This window comes from Podarcis muralis, chromosome 4 (assembly GCF_964188315.1).
Source record: "Podarcis muralis chromosome 4, rPodMur119.hap1.1, whole genome shotgun sequence".
NCBI lineage: Eukaryota > Metazoa > Chordata > Lepidosauria > Squamata > Lacertidae > Podarcis > Podarcis muralis.
In genome coordinates, this window is record NC_135658.1 from 21,281,774 (window position 1) to 21,306,668 (window position 24,895).

The following is a 24,895-nucleotide window of genomic DNA, read 5'->3' on the forward strand; positions in this document are numbered from 1 at the left end:
TATCTACATAATTCCTTTTCTATGAAATATAAAATACGGCAGTGCTAGTTTGAATAATAGCTACTCTAATATGTCTGTAATGCACTATTAGGCAGACTGATAGCATCTGTCTGCTTTTAGTATAAGCTTTCCAAGGAAAGTAGTAAGATTTTCATTTTAAACCTCACTCTTTGTTCTTTAGATTGAAGTGATGAAAAGTAACGTGATGTCACGTATTCATACATACTTTCAAGAGCTGGAGAAGTTTAAAGCTCGCTGGGACCAGTTAAAACCCAAGGATGACGTAATCGAAACAGGTCATCATGATTTGCTTCAGAAGAGTGCTGAGACCATAAAGGAAAAGAAAATTGAGTTTGATGAACTTGAGAACACAAAACAAAAGTTAATGTATGTTTATTTCTCCATATGCATGAATATAAATATTACCCTAGAAGTGGTGTCTAGGACAGGTGAGGGGGTGGTGGGGTTAGTGATTTGTATTTGTTATTATGTATTTTGTGTTATCTTGTATTTTTATGTTGTGAACCATCCTGAGATCTACGGATGAAGGTTTTGATAAATATAAACAAATAATAAATTAAATAATAAAGTCTTGTAAATACAATTTTTGAAAGCAAGTTAGACAATAATGAGCAAAATATAACCATGTATAAAGTGTCATTTCCTGAAATTGTCAATTCTGTGTCTTATAATGCTTAAATAGCAAGGCAATATATGTGGTAATTATGATCATTTTGGAATGGAAAGGTCCTGAATTTTCTTTAGCTTTGTGTAAAAGATATCTTGTCAATGCAAACATCCACATTAGCAGAACCTTATATAGTTCACCTGGCCAGGGTACTATTGCTGCCTAGAGAACTTTAGTTATGTAATAAAAATAAAATGGCCCAGTTAATGGTTTGAGAGCAGCTGATATTTCAGCATTGCTAAAGCCATGTGGACAGAAGCCCCATTTAGCCCAGTCTGAGCTCTTTAAGGGTAGAGGGGAATGTAAAATTTTATCTGGGATACAATTTTAACATTGCCATGTTCTTTTCCATCAGCAATGACTGCTGTCACTTTGAGTTAGAAGAGCCTGATTTCTCTTTAGCTGATGAAATACGCAGAGACATTGAGAGCTGTGCAGAAATTTGGGCATTATATGAGCAATTCCATGAAGGTTTTCAAGAAAAAGCCAATGAAGACTGGATTACATTCAGGTCTGTCTTTTTCTCGAACTGCTGGCATTCCTTGGTTATAACAGTAGTTGACCCATTGTGAACTTTGTTTGACATGTGTTCCATTGCAGAAGCAAGACCTACTTGTTTGAAGAATTCTTACTGAACTGGCATGACAAGCTGAGAAAGATTGAGGAACACACTATAATGACTGTGAAGTTGCAGAAAGAGGTTGACACATACAAAGTAAGGTGCTGAATTTAAAAGGGGAAGAAAGTAAAAAGGATGGATTGGAATACTTTGTACAAAATTTATGAGAGGTGTTTTTATATATAAATGTATATGTGTTTATGGAGGGTTAAATTCAATAGTTGTGCAAGAAGAAGGCATCTCATATTAATTAATTAATTTTTAACCAACCCTTTCTCGCAAAAGGAGCCCAGGAAGATAAGGAATTGTTCTGTCATGTAGAAAGTTAGATAAATCTTGAGCTTCCTTCTAGATTTTAATAATACTTTGCATGCATATAACTGTTACGTATTCAGAAGAATAATCTAGTTATGTGTCTGAATGTAACAAGGATATACTAAAATGAGGAAGACTCATACATATACATTTATTTATTTATTGCCAAAGATGACACTTCCTGTCTTGAAATACGTTAGAGGAGAACATCTGTCGCCAGATCATTGGCTGGACCTCTTTCGTATTCTTGGTCTTCCCAAGGGTACTAGTCTAGAGAACTTGGTGTTTGGAGACCTTCTAAAAGTGGCTGATGTCATCGTGGAAAAAGCAGCTGAACTGAAGGCAAGAATTACTTTTCAAAGTTGTACTGTGAAGCAGAAAATTACCTGGAGCTATTGAAACATTTTTGTAGTTTCCGTTCTTCTGTGGTGCTGAATGGAGGGCATGTGGATCAAGGTTGCCCTCTAGTGTCCAAAGCTGGGAAACAGTTCATTCTCGGGGTCACTCTCTGGATCAGAGGTACGCAGGTGGCGCTGTAGTCTAAACCACTGAGCCTCTTGGCCTTGCCGGTCAGAAGGTCAGCGGTTTGAATCCCTACAACAGGGTGAGCTCCCGTTGCTCTGTCCCAGCTCCTGCCAACCTAGCAGTTCAAAAGCACACCAGTGCAAGTAGATAAATTGGTACTGCTGCAGCAGGGAGGTAAACAGCCACATGACCTGTACTGTTTTTAACTTGATTAGGAGCCGCCCAGAGTGGCTGGGGAAACTCAGCCAGATGGGCGGGGTATAAGTAATAAATTATTATTATTATTATTATGACCTAGAAAGCTGTCTGTGGACAAACGTTGGCTCCCTCGGCCTGAAAGTGAGATGAGTGCCGCAACCCCATAGTCGCCTTTGACTGGACTTAACCATCCAGGGGTCCTTAACCTTTACCTCTGGATCATAGAATCTTAGAATTGTAGAGATGGAATGGATCCCGAGCATCATTTAGTTCAAACCCCTTGCAATGCAGGAATCGCAACCAAAACACCTATGACAAATAGCCATCCAAAGTCAGGCCATTGGTCCATCTAGCTCAGCAATTTCCTGTCTTTTGCCTGGATCAGGTGTGTGTGTGTGTGTACACACACACTCCTATTTTGTGGCACTGTTTTTCTAGTTGTGTGAGTGTGTGAGTGACTGCTGCCTGGAGAATGAGCAGCAGGTTTCAGATTCCTTTAGATCATTTCCTGACACCTAAGTTAGTGGAAGGAGAGTGATAGAATTATTATTATTATTATTATTATTATTATTATTATTATTATTATTATTATTCCCCGCCCTCCCCGGCCAGAGCTGGGCTCAGGGCGGCTAACACCAGTAAAATTACAATAAAAACATAATAGGGGAAAAAACAATTTAAAATACAGGTTAAAAATACAATTTAAAATGCAGCCTCATTTTAATAATAGCCCATAGATCAGAAACATAAGGGTCAGACTGAGTCCAAACCAAAGGCCAGGCGGAACAGCTCTGTCTTGCAGGCCCTGCGGAAACATGTCAAGTCCCGCAGGGCCCTAGTCTCTTGTGACAGAGCATTCCACCAAGTCGGGGCCAGTACTGAAAAGGCCCTGGCCCTAGTTGAGACCAATCTAACCACCTTGCGACTTGGGACCTCCGAAGTGATGTCATTTGTGGACCTTAAGGCTTCCGCAGGGCATAACAGGAGAGGAGGTCCCGTAGGTACGTGGGTCCTAGGCTGCATAGAACAGAAGTGGAGGAGCGTGTTTCTCCCAGATTGTTACAGGAGGCTCACGGTGTGAACATAAGAAGATCCTGCTGGATCAGGCTAGTGGCCCATCTAGTTTAGATGCCTGCAGGAAGCATGCAAGCAGGATTTCAGCGCAGCAGCATTCTGCTCATCTGTGATTCTCAGCAACTGGTATTCAGAGCCACATTGTGGTTTCCATAAGATTCATGGGAGTGGCTGTTGTGTGAATGAAAAGGTGGCGTTTGTCATAGAACCTTATATTTAGTTCCTTAAATCATCATTCACATGTAGATAGTTCCATAGTGTTTGATTTTGAAAAGATAATCTTGTATTGATGAACAAATTATATTTCATGACTTGTCATTTGTCTGAATCTCTATTTGTTTTAAGTTTGGCTGTAGTAGAATTGAGAGTCAAAACATTTGCTTGAATGTGATTTGTGTCTGAAAACAGGATTTGAACAGTCGGGCTCATGGCGAAGTCACGATCCGAGAAGCCCTGCGTGAGCTTGAGCTGTGGGGAATTGGAGCTGTCTTTTCATTGACAGATTATGAAGACAGCCAGAGCCGGATGATTAAATTGATTAAGGACTGGAAAGACATTGTCAACCAGGTTGGTGACAATCGTTGCCTCCTCCAGTCACTCAAGGACTCTCCATATTACAAAGGTTTTCAAGATAAAGTTTTTGTTTGGGAGAAGAAACTTGCTGAGCTGGATGAGTATCTTCAAAATTTAAATCAAATTCAGAGGAAGTGGGTCTATCTGGAACCCATTTTTGGGCGTGGAGCTTTACCTCGTGAGCAAGCCCGCTTCAACAGAGTCGATGAAGACTTCAGGTCAGTTTTATGCTGCACAATGTCTTTCAATCCAAATACCTCAAAACATTCTTCAGAATGAAACAATGCAAAAAAGTATGCAAAGCTTATTTTAATCTCATGCGTTTTCATACTCAGGAACAGAATTAATAGTTTTATTACATGGATGCAACTGCAGTAATAATTTAGGAATTAATCTATGACCTTTCACATTACAATGACATATTTTACTCCCTCCCCCCCCCCCCCGTTCTTTTAAAAGATCAATATTGTTAGATATCAAGCTTGACAACCGCATAACATCCTTGAATGCTCGAGCAGGAATAAGAAATGCCTTGATCACTATTCTTGACCAGCTTCAGAGATGTCAGAAATCCTTAAATGAATTCTTGGAGGTAAACATTTCTAATCTAATAGTGAGCTGACATAGATGGAGTCAGAATAGGGTCACTGAGAAACAAGAAAGAATGTGTTTGTGCATCCCAAGGATTGTGGAAGTAGGGAAAAATAGAAGCAACCTAAAAGGGCAAAAAACAAAAGCGAAAGACCCAAACAGCCCAGTAAGGATTGAGCAAGGCTGGTGGATGTCGGGGGCAGGGGGACATGCAGAAAAGCAGGCAGCACGGAATGGCCTCTGGTTCTATTAGATATATATTATTTAAAAATAAATTGTTTTGGGTATTTTATTTACACAAATTCCTCTCAGTGTAGGAGAGGCAATTGCCATATCAAATAAATGCAGCATATAACAAGCAGAAAGGTGCTTGCAGCAATCTATAAGAATGGGTGGGCTGTTTGGCCAGTATACCTTGGTGCACGGATAGCAAAGTTAAAAGTACAGAGCTATGCCTATTTTCATTTGTAAGAAAGTGAGGAATATGATATTAGCATTAAAATCAGGATGAATTCATCTATTTTGAAACAGGAAAAGCGCTCTGCATTTCCTAGATTCTATTTTATTGGGGACGATGATCTTCTAGAAATCTTGGGACAGTCTACCAATCCTTTAGTTATTCAGTCTCACCTGAAGAAGCTTTTTGCTGGTAAGTTGAGTCATTTTGTTGCTTCAGGATGCCACACGAGAAGCAATTCATGCATAAAACAATGTTGTTTACAAACCTGCATATCTCTAGGAACAGCAGGCAGTCAATTCTTCGTTTCCTGGCAATAGAAGCCTTCAAAGCACCTTTAGTTACAATCATCTTCACTTTCAAATAATAATAATAAAAAGTTCCTTTTTAGCAGTTGATATGGAAAAATTGGAAAATACTTCAAGTATAACACCTGAGCCACAGAAGGCTGATGAAAATCTTTCTTCAGAAGTCTTGCTTTTAAAAAATAATAATTGTCTTGTCATTTATGCATGCATGCATGCATATAACAATGATGAACCTTTTAATAAAATTATGTCATTAATTACGAACACATTTATTTAGACACTGAATCCTCTCTTATGAAACACAGTACTGTAGTATAAAAGCTTTATTGTAATCTAATAACATGGAGTAGATTATACTTCATTAATTGAATATTATGCTGTTAATTAACAGGAATTCACAGTGTGAGCTTTGATGAGGACTTTAAAAACATTCTTGCAATGAAATCTTTAGAAGGCGAACTTGTACCTTTAAAAAATAAAATCCTCCTATCAAATGATGTTGAGGTAAGAAAGTAGACTCCAAACATAATAATAACACAAGCTGGGAGAAGTAAGTGTGATTTGTGATGTTTCCTTTTATGTTATTTGCCAGGTGTGGCTAAACAAACTTTCTTCAGTGATGAAAGAAACATTGAAACAGTTACTGTGTGACTGCGTAACTGCTGGGAAAAGAACTCAGGGTTCAATTGATCCATCACTTTTCCCCTCACAGGTAGTTCTTCTTCCATCTTTTGCAATATGGTAGTTATTAAAATTGTTTAAGGAGAGACTGTATTTGGAGGAATATCTGACTTGACAAGAAATAATATTTTTGTGCACTTTGAATTAAAGCTAACAGGCGGATAGTTGTATTGGATTTTATTCATTTATCTTTAAAGGTCAGGCACAGTTTTGGTACTGGTAAAGGTGGGAACACCTTTGTTTGTTTGTTGGAACACTGTATTTTGAAGAAGCACAATAGTAACTGAAGCATCATCTGGACCGGCTTTAAATAATATTTAATGGAAACCTAAAAGTTAAGGGCAAGACCATAAACTTACTGCATTGCTACTTTCTGTTCCCAGAACCCAGGCAGGATTGAAGTCTCCTGGTTTTTGCAAACAACTCCCAGTGCTTCTGTGAATGGTGCAGTGAGCTCCAAGAGCTGCCTGTTTGAGTCACTCTACTCCAGGCTGAGTGATGGGTGACTCTTACCTGTCACTTATGGTGCCTGTAGCCTGTAGCTGTTGCATAGCAGCTCAATCTGTTCTTTGAACCTCCAGATTATTACTGTCTTCAAACAAATAAACACAACCCTTTATTTCCATACATTTTAAAAAAATGACTTAGTCCCCTTTAGCTGGAACTAAGCCCCATTGAACTCAATGCAATTTGCTTCTTAAAAAAAACATACATTAGATTGTTAACCAGCTACTTGAAGAGCTCTTTGCTTATTAGTATGTTTTAGCAGAGGAGTAGTGTGGATTTGCAGTTTGCTTAACACTGAATAATGTGGTAAGATTTGTTGAAGCATCTATCACTGAATACATAGAAATCCATTCTTGCTTATGAATATTGTTTTCCCAATAGATTATTTGTTTAGCTGAACAAATTCAGTTCACAGAAGATGTTGAATGTGCAATCAAAGAAGGTAATTTGCAACAGTTAGAATTAGAACTGATGGCTAAATTGGAGCATTACACCAGCATAGACACTAATACAGAAGATTCAGGCAATACAGGTATGAAAGAGGATTGCAATGGCTTTTTCCCTCAGGCTTGAAATTATTTTCTCATAACTGAAGCACACTTGCTGTTACTAATTATATTAATAATTTTATCCCCCTAATTGTACAATCGGAATGACGGCTGTAATTTTGTATGGTTGTACCCATTTTCGAATCCCCGCGGCGGGGTGAGCTCCCGTTGTTCGGTCCCAGCTCCTGCCCACCTAGCAGTTCGAAAGCACCCTTAAGTGCAAGTAGATAAATAGGTACCGCTTTATAGCGGAAAGGTAAACGGCGTTTCTGTGTGCTGCGTTGGTGCAGGTTCGCCAGAGCAGCTTCGTCACGCTGGCCACGTGACCCGGAAGTGTCTCCGGACAGCGCTGGCCCCCGGCCTCTTAAGCGAGATGGGCGCACAACCCCAGAGTCGGACACGACTGGCCCCTACGGGCAGGGGTACCTTTACCTTTACCTTTACCCATTTGGACTGTAATCCAGAACTGTTTTGTATGTGATTAATGTGTTGTATTGCATTTTGACTGCTCTATATTGCAAAGGTATCACAGTGGCTTCCAAAATAGTATAAAACAATATATTAGAGAGAGAAATTACAATTGAACAATTAACATTATTAATGAATTGCCAAATATCATCAGTGAACTATGAAACCATCGCAGTTCAGCACATCCTAACATTTTGATTCGCCTAGAACACCCAGAAAGACCCCCTCTGCTGACTTCAAAGTCCAGGTCACGGGATGTAGGATTCCTTGTTCATGTAAGGTGTCCTCAGGTGGTACTTACGCTTCCCCAAGGGAAGTATTTTGTCCTAAAAGGGAAAGTTGGTGATGGGGTGGTAGTTCTCAGTTCAGAGGTGTACTACTATCTCATCCGTTTATCACAACCAATAATTTTAGGTTAAAAATAATGGATATGACTTCCGGGCATCTGCTGGGTGAGAGGTTTGATCCTCTAATAATCCATTTGAATTAGACGTTCCAATGCTAACTGTAATGTAAACCATTTAATGTATACCATAAGAGTAGCTGGGAAAACCCAGCCAGATGGTCGAGGTATAAATAATAAAATTATTAAAAATTAATACTGTAAGACAAGCCACTTGGCAAGCTGCTTGCTCTTCTAAATTCAAATCCTTAAAAAATCACATCTTATGTTAAATCATTACATTGTATACAATGCGTGAGATTGTTAAATTCCCCCCCTTCTGTTACATTTCATTTGTAAGAGTAAACGAGAAGCTAATGACTGGATAAAGCAAGATAATTAAGAGGCTAATATAATTGCTTTTAAACTTTTAATGGTCTGCTTAATGGTCTCCTAGAAATAATATTATTTATCTTCAGAATCTGGGATCCTTGAGCTGAAGCTTAAAGCTCTTATTCTTGATGTTATTCATAACATTGATACTGTGCGGCAGCTAAATGAAGCCCAGGTGCAGAGCAATGATGACTGGGCCTGGAAGAAGCAACTCAGGTTTTATCTAAAGAATCAAAGATGCTACATTCAAATGGTGGATGCTGAACTCCAGTACACTTATGAGTATCAGGTACTGTTCTCATTTCAGTTTCAAAATTTATTGCAGGGATCTCCTAATCATGCATTCTTCTTGCATTCAGAAATACTACTGCTTTCCCCATCCCTCCTTCATAGCACATTCCATATTATTTAAGGGGAGCAAAAACTATAGTCATCCTTGCTCACTAGCTGAAGTGCTTGAAACACTTCTTGACTCCTGTATCCCAGAATGAATGGATAATTATTTTCATTTGTGTTTGCTCTTGATAACATGGTCCCCATCAACTGTAATAGCCATTTTTGTTTAGCTTTTTTAAATCATGCACTGTCCGGCCATATGGCATACATAAGGTGTGTTTCCTTCCTTCCATGGCAAGCTAACAGATTTGTGGGCGACTTCAAGAAATATAGATTTATGCACATTTGCATGGTTTCCCTCATATTTGACAAGCATAGATTATTACTTATTTGGAGTTTGCTGTTCTGTTGTCTAGTTTACATCTGTACGTTTGAGCTAGGATTGTAAGAGCCAGTGTGGTGTAGTGGTTAAGAGCGGTGGACTCGTAATCTGGTGAACCGGGTTTGCTTCCCCGCTCCTCCACATGCAGCTGCTGGGTGACCTTGGGCCAGTCACACTTCTCTGAAGTCTCTCAGCCCCACTCACCTCACAGAGTGTTTGTTGTGGGGGAGGAAGGGAAAGGAGAATGTTAGCCGCTTTGAGACTCCTGAAGGGGAGTGATAAAGCAGGATATCAAATCCAAACTCTAAATTTGATCTTATTGTGCTGGGTGATAAGATATGTTTCTTTATGTCATTAGGGTAATTTGCCAAAGCTTGTTTACACGCCATTAACTGATAAGTGTTACCTCACGCTTACCCAAGCTATGAAGATGGGCCTCGGAGGGAATCCTTATGGTCCAGCAGGAACTGGCAAGACAGAATCTGTAAAGGCTCTGGGAGGACTGCTTGGAAGACAAGTTTTAGTTTTTAATTGTGATGAGGTAAGGCAGCATATTCAATTCAAAGTCCTGGTTTTGGCCTTTATAAACTACTGCTGCTTTATTTTTAATGCTGTATTTTTGCAAGTCCCTTTTGAAGTCAGGTTGTGAAAAGCAAAGTAAAATTATCCCGAATTAACAATAATTTATAATGCTACTGTATTAATAAATATAACAGTGTTCAGACAGTATTTGCCACTGCCGCAGACCTCTGCGTGTGACAAAATCAAGAGTGGGTCTTGGGCTCTCATGTTTCCTTTTGCTCCTTTTGCAGAGTGCCATCTCTGATTCCTTGTAAGCATGTGAAAGAGAAACACAGAGCCAATGTTTAAATTAAGGCAGAATCTCCTAGTTTGTGTGCTATCTTCTAGTAACAGGAGTGGAGTAGGAAGTATGCAAAACTAAGACCTGTGTGCAAACTAGTCCCCCCATGCATGAGGAGTGGGAGAGGGAAGCAATGTCTGAATAGGCCCTAATGTATTTTTCAAATACCATTACTCTCCCCTTCAATACATTTATTAAAACTTTTCAAATAGGAAATTGAATACTGAAGGTTCCATATCTTAACTAACATTCTTATTTCAAGGGCATTGATGTGAAATCTATGGGGCGAATATTTGTTGGTTTAGTGAAATGTGGAGCCTGGGGCTGTTTTGATGAGTTCAACCGGCTGGAGGAAGCTGTTCTGTCTGCCGTATCTATGCAGATCCAGACAATTCAACATGCTTTAAAGAAACACCAACCTGTGTGTGAGTTACTTGGAAAGGAGGTAAAGTATGGTATCTTATCCTCTTTTACAACAGTTCTGCCATTTTCTTTATTTTGAGTTATGTAACTTGTCCGTTCCTGTACTCTTGCAGTGGCACTTTAATCCAGGCACCCCCAAACTCAGCCCTCCAAATGTTTTGGGACTACAATTCCCATCATCCCTGACCACTGGTCCTGTTAGCTAGGGATGATGGGAGTTGTAGTCCCAAAACATCTAGAGGGCCGAGTTTGGCGATGTTCTCTAATCTGTAGGATCTTAATGAGTGAAAGAATCATCCTTGGAGCCCATTTACTTTTTTCTTTCTTCTAAATTTCTTATGAAACCTTTTTTTTTTTTTGCATGAGAAAAACTGTAAAGGTCAAAGAATTGTCCTAACTGTAAACTAGTATAATTCAAAGGATCTTAGTAATTCAAATTTTCAGCTTGTTTGTGTCAACAATTATCTTTAGAAGAGTCTCATAAAGAGAAAGAACATAAAAACTAGATAAATGTCTAAAATGTATTTGTTTTGCACCAGTGGATTAGAGCAACTTCCTCTTTAGTACAATGTGCTGTTTGGGTCAGTGGCTGGTACTGGTGCTTCAATAGAAGATATGAAGAAATAGCTTAAGGGTAGAGCTGTTTCTTGCCATTTCTGGCAAATGGGGAATGAGAATACATGGGGAAATGGTCACTTTGCCAAATAGTCATTAGATATACAATTGTTTCATAAGACCCTCATGAATGTATTTTTTAAATGTCAGGTTGAAATGGATCACAACTCTGGAATTTTTATCACAATGAATCCTGCTGGAAAGGGCTATGGAGGCAGACAAAAATTGCCCGACAATCTCAAACAACTTTTTAGGCCCGTTGCTATGACTCGGCCTGATAATGAACTCATTGCAGAAGTTATTTTATATTCAGAAGGTTTCAAAGATGCAAAAACTCTGGGAAGAAAATTAGTGGATATTTTTAATTTAGCAAGGTAGGTGTTTTATTCTATCTCCAGGCAGTCCATTTAGGAAATATAAACTTTGGCTCTTTGGGATGCATGCTAATTCTTTAATAATATCAGCTCATATGGTACTTTGCTATTCCTGAATACTAAAAATCGTAGAGGGAGTCATGGCTGTGAAGCATTCTTGTGTTCTTCTTTTGATCTAGTGTAGCATATTCATTAAGGGTAGGTGCTATGAGCTGGAAGACCCAGGTTCCAATGCTAGCCCATGCATCAATTTCCTGACTGGCTTTAGGGGAGTTACTGACTTACATCTCCTTCCCCAATACAAGCATAGCAATACTGACTAACTTTATAGGGCAGAGGTGGGGGACCTCTGTCAGAGGCTCCTGTTTGGCTCAGGAGGCCGTCCTTTTGAAACCACACCTACCTGTCAATTAACTGATGTCACCTTGATGTCAGCTGATAGGTGAGATCAGCTCAGTTGAGCTGCATGTGGTAGTTCCCTGCTCATTGACTGATGTGGTGGTGTTAAATCCTGCTAGGTTTGCTGCTGATACCAGTTCCATTCAGGGAACTCCTCCACATAGCTCAACTCCACACCCATCAGGGGATAGGTAAAGGTAAAGGGACCCCTGACCATTAGGTCCAGTCGTGGTCGACTCTGGGGTTGCAGTGCTCATCTCGCTTTATTGGCTGAGGGAGCTGGCGTACAGCTTCTGGGTCATGTGGCCAGCATGACTAAGCCGCTTCTGGCGAACCAGAGCAGCACACGGAAACGCCGTTTACCCTCCCGCCAGAGTGGTACCTATTTATCTACTTGCACTTCGTGCTTTTCAACTGCTAGGTTGGCAGGAGCAGGGACAGAGCAACGGGAGCTCACCCCGTTGCGGGGATTTGAACCGCCAACCTTCTGATCGGCAAGTCCTAGGCTCTGTGGTTTAACCCACAGCGACACCCGCGTCCCATCAGGGGATGAATGAGGTTATATCCTGCTCTGTAACTATCTTCCCCACCCTTGCTGACCAACTTTGAAAGGGGGGGCAGTCCACCCAACTGTCAATCAATCACCTGTTGTCATTAGGATGATTGGCTGGCTCAACCACCTGTCAAAGTTGACCCATACAGTGGGGGGAGATAAGAATCTGGTCCCACAAGCCAAAAAGGCTCCCCACCCCTATTATAAAGTTATTGTAATAATTATAACTGGCAATTGGATTGGAGACTCTTGTTAATGAGGGGTATGGACAGAGAAAGGAGCCAACTGCTGGGTAGAGAGATTAGAGATAATTTTTTGTGAAAGTGCTGGTGAAAGTCTCTTAGCTACGCTATTAGTTTTGTGTTCCAGCTGCTCTTCCCTTTAATCTCTGTAGCCATTGAGGCAGAAGGCACAGAGTGACACAGCAAATTATGATTATTATGTGCTTTAACATAATAATATACCATAGTTAATGCAAGCTGAGATTCATAATCCAGTTTCAAACTATGGTTTCAGATGAACTGCAGTTAGTGAGCCTGGCCATTGGCCTATCTGATCCAATGTCTGGTTCTCACAGTGTGCAGTCAGATACCTATGGGATGCCCTTACCAGCATCTGAGCACAACAGCACTCTTCCCCTTCTGTGGTTTCTAGCAACTGGCATTCAGAATCATAGAATCATGGAATTGTTGAGTGGGATCCTGAGTTCATCTAGTCCAACCTCCTGCAATACAGGAATAATAGAAGCATACCACCTCTGACAGTGGAGTTAAGCTGAACTAACCATGGTTTAATGTTGGTTTCTAACTTAGCCCCTGGTTCTGCATCTCTTCGTTACTCTATTAAAGCTTTTGATTTCTTCTCAAGTACTAAAGGGAAGTAGATCAATGATTGTACATGGAGAAAGCATTAAAATATGACTGTTTTTTTTTAAAAAATCAGGGAACTCTTGACACCTCAGCAGCATTATGATTGGGGCTTGCGAGCACTGAAGACTGTTCTGAGGGGGTGTGGGAACCTTCTTCGACAGCTGAAAAAAAATGGAATGAAAGAGACAGGTAAAACTTGGACGTTGTCTTTCTTTATATCTTTATATGACTTCTCAAATTCAAGCATTCTGTTTTTGTGGGAATCTATTTGTCAGCAGATGTAAAATCTTTCCCCCCCACAATTAGAATCCTGCAACTGACCCACAGTCATTGGAAGAGCTGGGGCCAGATTCACACGGAGTATGAATGACCGCTGGTAATACCCACAGTACTCTTGATTCCTAGTTCCATTAGGAACCTAGTTACTTCAAATAAGAGCCAAAGTTGGATGCTGCTTCACAGTAGCGTATTATGTAACATGGCTGCAGGAATCCTAATGTCTTTTGAAGTCATAGGGAAATATAAAAACTAGGAAGTTTGTTGAATCTGGCGTCCTGTCAAACAGTAGACAATGCTTGGCACAGTGGGTTTGCATTAACAATTAGTTTATTTTTTCTGAGTTGTTGAGCTTATTGTTAAAAAGACCATAGCTTTCTTATGAGTTGTGGCATAAACCTAAGAATTAATGTCTTCACCACACTGCTGAATATTTTCATACTCAGTATATCATCTAGCTCTTATCCTTTTGTCACTGAATTTCCACGTGAAATTTAAGGCATTACAAATCCACCATCTGTAGGGATTGCATTATCTTGTGATGCTAGACACCAGCTAGTGTGTTTCTCTTACATCTTGAAGCACGAAGAAATTAAATTGTATCCTCTTATCTTTTCTCCCATGTAGTTAATGAAAGCCATATTGTAGTCCAAGCACTGCGACTCAATACGATGTCAAAGCTTACATTTGCAGATTGTGCACGGTTTGATGCTTTAGTCAGAGATGTCTTTCCTGGTATTGATTTCAAGGATGTAGATTATGCAGAGCTAAATAATGCTTTACGAGAAGTCTTTGAGGAGGCCAATTTGGAAATTATATCTACTCAGGTAAGTATCAGCTACAACCCTAACTGATACTGAATACCTTGAGTTTGGTCTTTGCCTAAAAGTCTTAAGAAACTTATAGTGAATCTGTTGTGGTTATAAAAATACTAAAGGGAAAAAATCTTAATTCCATAGTTATTGGAAATACGTTTGCGGATTATGTAAATGAATATATGCAAAATGTATATATGTAAAATCAAACGTAAAAATATTTTACTAAGTTACATTTTAATAAGCTTCATTGATTCTTGTGGCACTTACCCTTGCAAACCTGTAAGATTAGAGTCAAAATAATTTAGGACGGTTTTTGATCTGATTTGAATTGCTTGACACAAAATCCCTCCATGCAATTTAAAGACACTAAAAGCAATGATTTTATTATCTAGTTGTGTGAAAGAAGCATCCAGTTGTTTTAGTTACCTCCTCACATTTCTCAGCAAAACTGAACAGGTGAACTGATTTTGTGTTCTAGACTTGGTCAGATGACTCCTTCCTTTTGGGGGGGGGGTGTTAATTCCTCCTTTTTTTTTTGCTCTTATGTTATGTTAGTGTTTTTATGTTGCAAACAACCCTGTGATCGTTGTTTGCAACGTAAAAGTTACTTGCCTTAGCCCAGGACAGAACTGTATTCATGGTCTCAAACTACTAGGTATCTTTACTCACTCACTTTTATTTGCTGATCAGTCATTTCCTTTCCCCCTCCTACACTGTCCTCTTTTAATTCAGATGGGGGGGGGGAGTCTTTGTTCTCTCTCTGCTATTTTTCTTCTCTTATGGTTTCCCTCTGTCAATGTGGTGTGAGCCAGTGTGGTGTAGTGGTTAAGAGCGGTGGACTCATAATCTGGGGAACCGGGTTCGCGTCTCCGCTCCTCCACATGCAGCTGCTGGGTGACCTTGGACCAGTCACACTTCTTTGAAGTCTCTCAGCATCATTCACCTCACAGAGTGTTTGTTGTGGGGGAGGAAGGGAAAGGAGAATGTTAGCCACTTTGAGACACCTTCAGGTAGTGATAAAGCGGGATATCAAATCCAAACTACTCTTCTTCTTCTTCTTCTTCTTCTTCTTCTTCTTCTTCTTCTTCTTCTTCTTAGCAAACCCTGCAAAAAAGAAAAGAAAGGAAGAAAAAAAAGAGGAATCATACTGTATCCTGTTCTCACCCTAGAGATCAGGGTTAACTAGGGCACATTCAACACTATTGGATGCCTCTCCCATTGTAAATGGATACAGGAACATGGGGTCCTGGCTTTGAAGATTCATTCTGGTTTGGGATGAATGAGGCATCCAAGGCACACTTGGCTGTAGCCAATAGCTAGCATTTTATACACATAGCAACTAGGCTTCACTTGGCAGAGAGCTTTGACTTGTGCCAGTCCCCTGGGAGGCAGGATGCGGGACCAAGGTTCTATTCTCAGATGTCATTATCTAAATGGCTGTGGATATTCCTCAGTCTTTTTTCTTAAGCTTGGTCATGGGACAGAATTAGGGAGCAGTAATCTGATCTGGACTAAATGGCATAATTTGGTTACATGTTCCTTTTTTCCTTGGGTCGTGAGATGAGTTAATCCAGAATATCAAGTGCCTTGTTCACCCAAAAGTGAAAGGAACCAGTACTTGATGTTCCTTTTTGTTTTTAAAAGGTAAACGAAAACTTGAAAATGTCTTATTATCTGCTCCTTATTTGTTTGAGGGATGACGTCTATAAACATTTAAGTGTGTTTTATCCTTCTTCTTTTTCTTTTTGGTAAAGATCAAGAAAGTTTTGGAATTGTATGAGCAACTACGCCAGAGGATGGGGGTAGTTATTGTAGGCCCAAGCGGTGCAGGCAAATCAACCCTCTGGAGAATGTTGAGGGCTGCACTTGGGAAAGTTGGCAAAGTAGTGAAACAATATACCATGAATCCCAAAGCAATGCCTCGCCGCCAGTTACTAGGTCATATAGACATGGACACCAGAGAATGGTCTGATGGTGTGCTTACAAACAGTGCTCGACAAGTGGTACGTGAACCAGCAGGTACGTCTGTGAATTAGAAATCTTGGCTTCCATAAATAAGGAGTTTTATTTTTAGATCCTAATCTTGATTACTCTGAAATAAGACACACTGTACGTATTAAAGTGTGTATAGAATTATAATTCTAAGTTTGGTCAATCTTATGATATCACCATAAGAGGAGTAGTGTTACTATGTGTGTTTACTTACAAGACACTAAGTAAATAAGAAAACGACTATGGTGACAATAAGAATTGTTTGCATTGTAGCCATTTATATAGAGCACGTGGTTAGAGAGAGCATATTCATCTGGCTTGATCTAGTTGTTTGTTCATACATGCAGTTGCACACATTGAAATTCCTCAGAATTTATACTTGCCGTCCCCTGTATCCACTCCAATTGCAAATGTTAAAATAAATCTAATTTGAACTCCTACTGAAAAGTGACTTGTTTGAGATACAATGTTTGGTTACTGTTTGTAAATAGATGTTACTTCATGGATAATATGTGATGGTGACATAGATCCCGAGTGGATCGAGTCCTTGAATTCTGTCCTTGATGACAACCGTCTACTTACTATGCCCAGTGGAGAAAGAATTCAGTTTGGCCCAAATGTGAACTTTGTTTTTGAAACCCACGATTTGAGTTGTGCTTCTCCTGCCACAATATCTCGAATGGGGATGATCTTCCTAAGGTAATTTGACATTTGACATAAATGTGCATTAGAGTGCTTTTCAGTGATTATACATGCTAAGGAAGGTTGAACAAAATTTGAGGTAGTTAATTTAAAATACACAAATTATTTTAACCAGCCATTGCTTCATTCCATTGTGCCTTCATTGTTTCCATTTGCTTGTTGCTCATTTGGAAGGTAGGTAGTGTTTCTTATAAGCACAAAACTCTTGCAGAAATGTTATTGGCAGGCTTCACTACATACATGGAATTGGTGACCTCTCCATATTGTTCCCTTTAAATTGAGTTGTGGGTCTGACAGCAACTGTAATGGGATTCTTATGCATATTAACAACTTCAAAGAGGGCTTCAAAGAAACACCAATTAGCTAGTTGGCCATGTTGGGTTTAATAACCTGAGATATGAAGAAGACATAGCTGCCACATAGTTGTTTTTTTTGGTTCTTCCTTTGCATGAGCAAGTGAACAAGCCAGGAAGTCTTCAGTAAACTATGGTTTTCCATTTCATCCAAAACCAGGAAATCGTAATTAGCAGCTTTGGAACATGCTAAGACATGAAGGTGTAGTTTGAAGTATTCCTAATAGCTTGGCTTGTTCTGCAGCTGTCAAACATAATTTTCAGTACTGATGACATGGAAGATTATTTTATTTAAGTAAACCATTTAGCTGCAATTCAAAAAGCAAACCTAAGACTTCTGGGCTTGTTTGTAGGGCGTCACAAGGGGGGCAGGGGGGCGGTGTGCCCTGGGTGCCATGTTGGGTGTGTGTGTGTGTGACAAGGCACCCCATGGGGTGCTTGCCCCTCCACCCCCGGGCGCAGCGGTGCAAACAGCCACCACGCCGCTGCCGCATGTGGAAGATCCTCTGTTCGCAGCTGCAGCCACAAGCAGAGGATCCTGCCACCGTCCGTATGGCGTTCGAGCGGCGCCGGCGGCAAACTGCTACGTACAATGCATGCGCAATGTCGCACGCATGCACAATGTCGCACGCATGCGCTATACGTAGCGATGCTGCACATGCGCTGTACATAGCAGTTTCATGCTGGCACTGCTTGAGCGCCGTACGGATGGTGGTGGGATCCCTCCATCGCTGCTACAGCCACAAGCGGAGGATCCCTCCTCCACCACGGCAGCCGTGAGCAGAGGATCCAGTCACCGTCCATTCGGCGCTCGGGCAGCACTGGCGGCAAACCGGTACGTACAACGCGTGTGCGGTGTTGCACGCATGCGCTGTACGTAGCGACGCCACACATGCGCCCTATGTAGTGACACCATGCATGCGTCGTACGTAGCAGCACAACGCGTGCGCAGCCGGCGGTTTGCCCCACCCTGGGTGTCGGTTATCCTTCGTTCGCCCCTGTTTGTAGGCTTGGGCAAGGAGGCTGTGTGCGCTCTTCCTATACTTGTTTATGTATTGGTTTATGGCAACATATATTCTTGCTTTAATCTGAGGTATATCCCATTCTAGTGATGAAGATACTGATCTTAATTCACTGATAAAATCCTGGCTAAGGAACCAACCCGAAGAATGCAGACAAAATCTTGAAAACTGGATTGGGGATTATTTTGAGAAAGCTCTAAACTGGGTCCTAAAACAGGTGAGTGATAATATATATATAAACAGTGTCTTAAGTTTGGCCTCATTGAGGGGCAGTATTTCAATATGAGTAGGATAAATGTTTGGTTTTTTTTAGAAAAAAAGCACTGTATATAAATATTTTAAATGGACAAATTCTAAGTTGAGTGTCGGAGTTGTTTAAGTGGGTTCTAATTCCTCCTCCTGTTTCAAAGGCAGGAAATGATATTAGCATTTTCTTGTTTAAAGCCTCCCCCTCTGCTGAACTCCAATTTCAATTCCTGCCTTGCTTGGAGCAGTACCCACGTGGCTCTCTGTACATGTATTCTATCTTGCTCATCTGCATGGATAACACTGTGACCAAAGCCTCAACAGGCAAGGGGATATCAAAATGGTTCTCTCTATTTTGAGGGGACAGTCCTGATCTCCTGGGCCAAGAAGTGTCTGGTATCCCTGAGGTCAGAACACATTTGAGGTGTGAGAGACTGGAGAGGCAGAAGGAGGGAGTGAGTCAGTCCCATCCTATCTTTTCTTCTTGCTCATCATTTATCCATTGCTCTGCTGATTGTGGAGCATGTGAGGATTAACTATAGTCACTGTGTAGTTACCAGAGCAAATGTTTTAAGATAGTAGATAGAACCTATGTGTTGCTTCTTAAGATAGATGTTCTACTAGACATCTTGTTTTTTTAAGATTGATGTTTTAAGATTGTATATGTACTTTTGAGTGCTGTCTTGGCCACTCTCAAGTTTCTGTTAATATTTACCTCCCTACTTAAATAGGCTTCTGCACTAAAACTTGGTCCTGCTGTTGCAAGCTAGTTTACAAGTATCTTACTGCATGCTCTATTTTACAGAATGACTACGTGGTAGAAACAAGTTTGGTTGGAACAGTGATGAATGGTTTGTCTCATCTTCATGAGTGCACTGAACGTGGACAATTTATAATTAGCCTGATAAGAGGACTGGGTGGAAATCTCAACATGAAATCACGGCAGGAATTTACAAAAGAGGTATTATTTGGAAGACAAAATTATTCTAATCATTAGCAGTTTCAGGGTAGACATAGAGGGGAAGAGCGGGAGAGAGAGAGTTTAAGATTAAAAATATATCTCAAGAAGAAGAAAAATAGCCAAGAACTTATATTGGCACTCAGTTGTGCCACCAAAAACAAAACCCAATAGTCTACATCAGATGTGAAGTGCAACAAAATTTCTTACATAACAATGTGATGAGGAAAAATGTATAGTGATTTCTAGATAGCATATGAAGATAAAGCATTGTACAAGTTTTGCATGTCTCAGTACAAAAAGATTAGTACACTCTTTTTTGAAGCTAAGCTTTTTATTGTTGGCTCTCAGGCAGAAGCAAGAGAACTTATATAGAGGGTTTGGACAGAAGAACAGCGGTGAAGTCATTTTAGCCACATCACTGTGAATATTTATTGTTGAAAGTCACATTGAATTTTTAAAAAAAACGAAGAAAAAAAAGAAAGGAGACTAATAAGTCTAAAAAATAATAATGAAATAATACCCTGAGTAGCAGAAACTTATGTTACATGTGGTGGAGAATGAAGAGTTGGTGTTTTGGATCCAGACTAAGTCATGCTTTAGTCCCATTGATTTCAATAGGACTAAAATGTGGCTACCAGTCTAGATCTAACTCTCTAGAATCATTAGAAGGGAACATGCTTTTTATGTTCTGAGCATGAACTGACATGTTCAAACTTGGGAGATAATTTTCTAGATGAAAAGAGGATACAGTTATTTTCTGTATCTAAGTTTCTATATCCAGACGTATGGTCTAGATATAGAATGTTTTGTTTTTAACTGTTTTTACTGATAATTTTATTGTTTTATTCACTTTGTAAACTGCTTTGAGGTTTTATTTCAATCAAGTGTTAAATAAAATCTGGCAAAATAAATAAATAAATAGATGTGTTTGTGAAGGATGTGTTTTATAGCAATTACATTTGGTATTTTTAGGAGTACATTTAACAATGTTTTAATATAATTTTTGAAAGGTGTTTGCTTGGGCACGTGAGTCTCCACCGAATCCCAACAAACCATTGGACACCTATTATGATCCAGATACTGAACGCCTAATGTCATACCAACTGAAAAAGCCTGAAAACCTGACTGCTGATGATTTCAGCAATATCCAGACTCTTCCAGTCATTCAAACGCCTGATATGCAAAGAGGCTTGGATTACTTTAAACCTTGGCTAGGCTTTCATAGTAAGCAGCCATTTCTTCTTGTTGGGCCTGAAGGATGTGGAAAAGGGTACGGATTTTCATTTTCATACTAACTGTGATATCAGTGCAGTCCTACTAATACTTAAAATGATGTTGATGGCAGTATTACTTGAAAATCACATGTTCTCTGATGGATCTGTTCCGCTACTCCAGGCATGTGGATTTCCTTCTTCTGTTTCTTTATACCATGACATCACTGCCCTGTGCTCCATTCCTTCTGAATTGCAGGTTAACTAAGAATATTCCTAAAATATAATGTGCAGGTTGCTGTGGGTTTCCCATTCACGTCAGGCTGTCGCATGGTGTCAGGGATGCTCCCCAGCCAAAGGAATGCAGACGGCAGATAGTTAACTCTTCATTGTCAAAGAGAACACCTACAGTCATTTTTATGGCTCTGAATACCTATGCACACCAATCTAGTGCCTAGGCAACTATTCCCAGGTCCTAGGCGATATGTTGCTTCTGCAAGCCTAGTGCTTATCCTCACATTTAAGGAACCAACTCTAGCTGAGCTACAGGGAGTCCGAAGTGGTTGGAGCTTTGCCTTGAGGGTGAGTTGTGGGTGGGATTTGGAGTGAGCTAGCGAAATGAGAGCTTCCAAATGAAGTGCTGTGCAAGAACAATCAACCTCACAAATAAATGAAAATTCAAAGAAGCCTGAAGGATTAGAGCAATTTTAAAGTTTATCTTACTAACTGTGCTGTAATGAATACTCATGTGAAAACCATGTACTTGTCCAAGGTTAATGTTTTGCTTTCTAGTTGTTGCATGTTCATTTCACATGGCTAAGACAGACTTTAGATGTTTCTCTCCCAATGTGCTGTATTTGCATCTTTTCATTTCCCCCCCAGAATGCTGCTTCGTTATGCCTTTTCCCAGCTTCGGTCCACTCAAATTGCCACAGTTCACTGCAGCGCACAGACTACATCTCGACATCTGCTCCAAAAATTAAGCCAGACATGCTTGGTGATCAGCACCAATACTGGGCGCGTATACAGGCCAAAGGATTGTGAAAGACTGGTTTTATACTTAAAGGATATCAATTTGCCCAAACCGGATAAATGGGGGACGAGCACACTTGTGGCTTTCCTGCAGCAGGTGAATAGAATTTGGTTTAAATGTTGCTTTCAGAATTCTAGTATAGGAAGGAACTTCACACTTCCTGTTCTGCTTTGAGTCACATTTGATGTTTTCACGAAATTGCACTATAATATCTGGTATAATATTTGTTTCTTGAAAATCCTTGTGTATTTTTTTAAAAGCATGTTTCTCTGAATACATTTGTGTGCCTGTCAGTAGAAGACTTATTGTTCAGGAGGGTGAGCTTCTGGGTGCGCTGCATGGCTATCTATTCATTCATTACCGTCTCAGGTCGTAATTCTGACATTAGTCCTTTCCCCAAATAGGAAATTACGCAGTCCATTAAACATGGGTGCAGAATAAAATTTGCAGCTTGACAAGAGTAAGCAAGACAAGTTATGATGCACAATGTTTGGTTTAAATAACAAGTTCAGGAGTGTTTGTAGTGCAGCATTTTGGTTCAATTATTGTGGAAAACAGGTCACATGTAAGAAAACCTACATTTATATGCACTTCAAATTGCTTCCATTTAGTGTTGTTTTATTTCTTACCAGCCATTCACCTTAAGGTTCCAGCAGGGGGTTGCAATAATTAAAATATTAATATTAAAATCAGTTAAAGCAAGCTACAGTGTAAAGAATAGGGTGGGTTTGAATTCTGTCTGTAGATACAGATAAGGTACCAAAGACCCAGATAAAGAGGTGCATCTTCAAGATTCAATGAAAGCTACATAATGAACCTCGCAGATGCACCATGAGGAGGAATTCTACACCTTGTGTCGTGAGTCATCAGGCAGCTCTACTATGGCAATTGGGGCATCCGATGACCTTGAGTCGGGACTCTACTGGCAACCCACTTGGTCCCTTCCCAGCATCTATATCGGTGCCTCCCAGGTTGCTGGGCTCCTGTCCAGGATCCAGTTCACAATCAACCCATTCTTCCTCTTGCTCTGATCAGCCCTGTTTAGATATCTCTATGGGGCTCATAACATCAGTAGTGATTTGGGCAGTCTCTTCAGCTAACAGTGGGCTTGCTGTAGCATTCCCAACTTATAAGATCATGTCTTCCCTCTTTTCCCAGTGACTAGTTCTCCCCAAAGTGCCTTCCATTTTGAGTGTTACCGACCTCTTGTGCACCTTCATATACTGTAGAAATTTCATACATTCAGAATTAATGAATTAAGGAAATTATGTGTTTTCCATAGTAGATTTTGTTTACATAATTCAGCATTTGTCTTTGAAGAAATGTGTGCATATATACATTTCGCATAGAGTTAACCTTTATTAGACCACATAGTCATAGTTACTGCTATTTGCATAGTCTTTGAAAAAGCCTCTTACACATATTAAACATTTTTTCTGCTTATTGTATGTGTCTGTTCTGTAAATTTTATCTTATCCCAAGGTGCTGACGTATCAGGGTTTTTACGATGAAAATCTTGAATGGGTGGGGTTAGAAAACATCCAGATTGTGGCTTCCATGTCTGCTGGGGGAACACTGGGAAAGCATAAACTTACTTCCAGGTTTACTTCTATTGTCCGTCTGTGTGCAATTGAGTAAGTATCTTCTTGATAATTCTTCATATTTCCATGTATTAGGCTGACTTTGAATTTATGAACTCTTTTTATTCCTCTACACATCTATGTTCTCTGAATTATAGCTTAACATACATTATCCTCAGAAAAGTAGTATGCTTATTGTCAGGGCCTGGACTGAAGGGGGAGGGATTGAGGAGGAACGGTAGAGGTTGACCCCCTTTCTCCTGGAGCTTCCAGAGGAGAGGAATTACAGCAGTGGTTTGAGGAAGGTCACAGCTCAGACACAGGCAAACAGAAGAGTTGAGAGGTGTTGAGAGAAGGGAGGGGGGAGACAAAGCAGCCAGCTGATGTTATCACTGGAGAGTATTTCTGACCCCCCCTTCTCCCAGAACTTAGCATTCATTGAGGGTGCAAGAGCAAAGGATTCAGAGACAATTAGCCCCTGGCGGCCACCGTAAGGGGAAGTGCTGTTGGTAGGAAGGGAGGTGGGAGGAGCAATGCTATCAATGGGAGGCAGACTGCATTCTTTGTCTCTTGCCGTGATGGTTGAATAAACTCATTAGTAAGAACTGTGTTCTTCTCTGCTCCTTGCGGCCACCGGGGAAGGGAGAGAATTCCCGGGAGTCTTGACACTTATGGAGAATAGAATTTTTATTTATACGTTCTCTTTAGACATTTGGGGTGAACATGTCCACTCTTTAATGAAGGGAGCAGGCAGTGTTGCACATGCAAGCCTCTGCTGGCTCAATTTCATACCTTGCCTCTCAGCATGGAAAGTATGAAGGGAGATTCTAAGAATGTTTGGGTGCACACATGTAGAATCCTCCCTGTTATCTTAAAGTCATATGATCTTAAACTTGGATACCATCCATATTAAGGTAAAGGGACCCCTGACCATTAGGTCCAGTCGTGGACGGCTCTGGGGTTGAGGCACTCATCTCGCTTTACTGGCCGAGGGAGCCGGTGTGCAGCTTCCGGGTCATGTGGCCAGCATGACTAAGCCGCTTCTGGCGAACCAGAGCAGTGCACAGAAACGCCGTTTACCTTCCCGCCGGAGCGGTACCTATTTATCTACTTGCACTTTGACATGCTTTCGAACTGCTAGGTTGGCAGGAGCAGGGACCGAGCAACAGGAGCTCACCCCGTTGAGGGATTCGAACCGCCGACCTTCTGATCGGCAAGCCCTAGGCTCTGTGGTTTAACCCACAGCGCCACCCGTGTCCCTTCCATATTAAGGTATTTCTGCATTAATCTAATTGAAAGCATAGCTAATGCAGTCTGGTTCTGACTCATCTTTTGGTTACTGGATGAAAAATAGTACAGGCAGCAACCATTTTGTGCCTATCCAACTGATGTGAGACTTCAGATATACAGGTCCTTTTGGTCCCGGAAGGGGGCATAACGGGGGCAGGGCGGGCTTATACACACTCCACCGATGTACACGGGGTCCAGGAACGGAACCTTTGTGCAAAATGCTCACTGTATGTAATGATCTTATAAATTCACATTTTTAACCAGTTACTGG

General features: G+C 40.5%; 1 protein-coding gene across 1 annotated transcript in view; it reads left to right on the plus strand.

The window, feature by feature from the left end:
* Positions 1 to 24,895, plus strand: part of DYNC2H1 (dynein cytoplasmic 2 heavy chain 1) — a 152,673-nt gene that overhangs the window by 29,621 nt on the left and 98,157 nt on the right. The window contains exons 22-44 of the mRNA XM_028726169.2: positions 182 to 387; positions 1,044 to 1,199; positions 1,289 to 1,403; positions 1,794 to 1,964; positions 3,828 to 4,210; positions 4,452 to 4,584; positions 5,115 to 5,232; positions 5,740 to 5,852; positions 5,941 to 6,060; positions 6,918 to 7,068; positions 8,414 to 8,616; positions 9,404 to 9,586; positions 10,170 to 10,352; positions 11,096 to 11,319; positions 13,214 to 13,329; positions 14,044 to 14,243; positions 15,989 to 16,253; positions 16,718 to 16,925; positions 18,391 to 18,520; positions 19,355 to 19,510; positions 20,521 to 20,780; positions 21,604 to 21,850; positions 23,237 to 23,388. Coding sequence (XP_028582002.2) covers positions 182 to 387; positions 1,044 to 1,199; positions 1,289 to 1,403; positions 1,794 to 1,964; positions 3,828 to 4,210; positions 4,452 to 4,584; positions 5,115 to 5,232; positions 5,740 to 5,852; positions 5,941 to 6,060; positions 6,918 to 7,068; positions 8,414 to 8,616; positions 9,404 to 9,586; positions 10,170 to 10,352; positions 11,096 to 11,319; positions 13,214 to 13,329; positions 14,044 to 14,243; positions 15,989 to 16,253; positions 16,718 to 16,925; positions 18,391 to 18,520; positions 19,355 to 19,510; positions 20,521 to 20,780; positions 21,604 to 21,850; positions 23,237 to 23,388 — 4,193 coding nt within the window. The remainder of the gene's footprint in view (positions 1 to 181; positions 388 to 1,043; positions 1,200 to 1,288; positions 1,404 to 1,793; positions 1,965 to 3,827; positions 4,211 to 4,451; positions 4,585 to 5,114; positions 5,233 to 5,739; positions 5,853 to 5,940; positions 6,061 to 6,917; positions 7,069 to 8,413; positions 8,617 to 9,403; positions 9,587 to 10,169; positions 10,353 to 11,095; positions 11,320 to 13,213; positions 13,330 to 14,043; positions 14,244 to 15,988; positions 16,254 to 16,717; positions 16,926 to 18,390; positions 18,521 to 19,354; positions 19,511 to 20,520; positions 20,781 to 21,603; positions 21,851 to 23,236; positions 23,389 to 24,895) is intronic.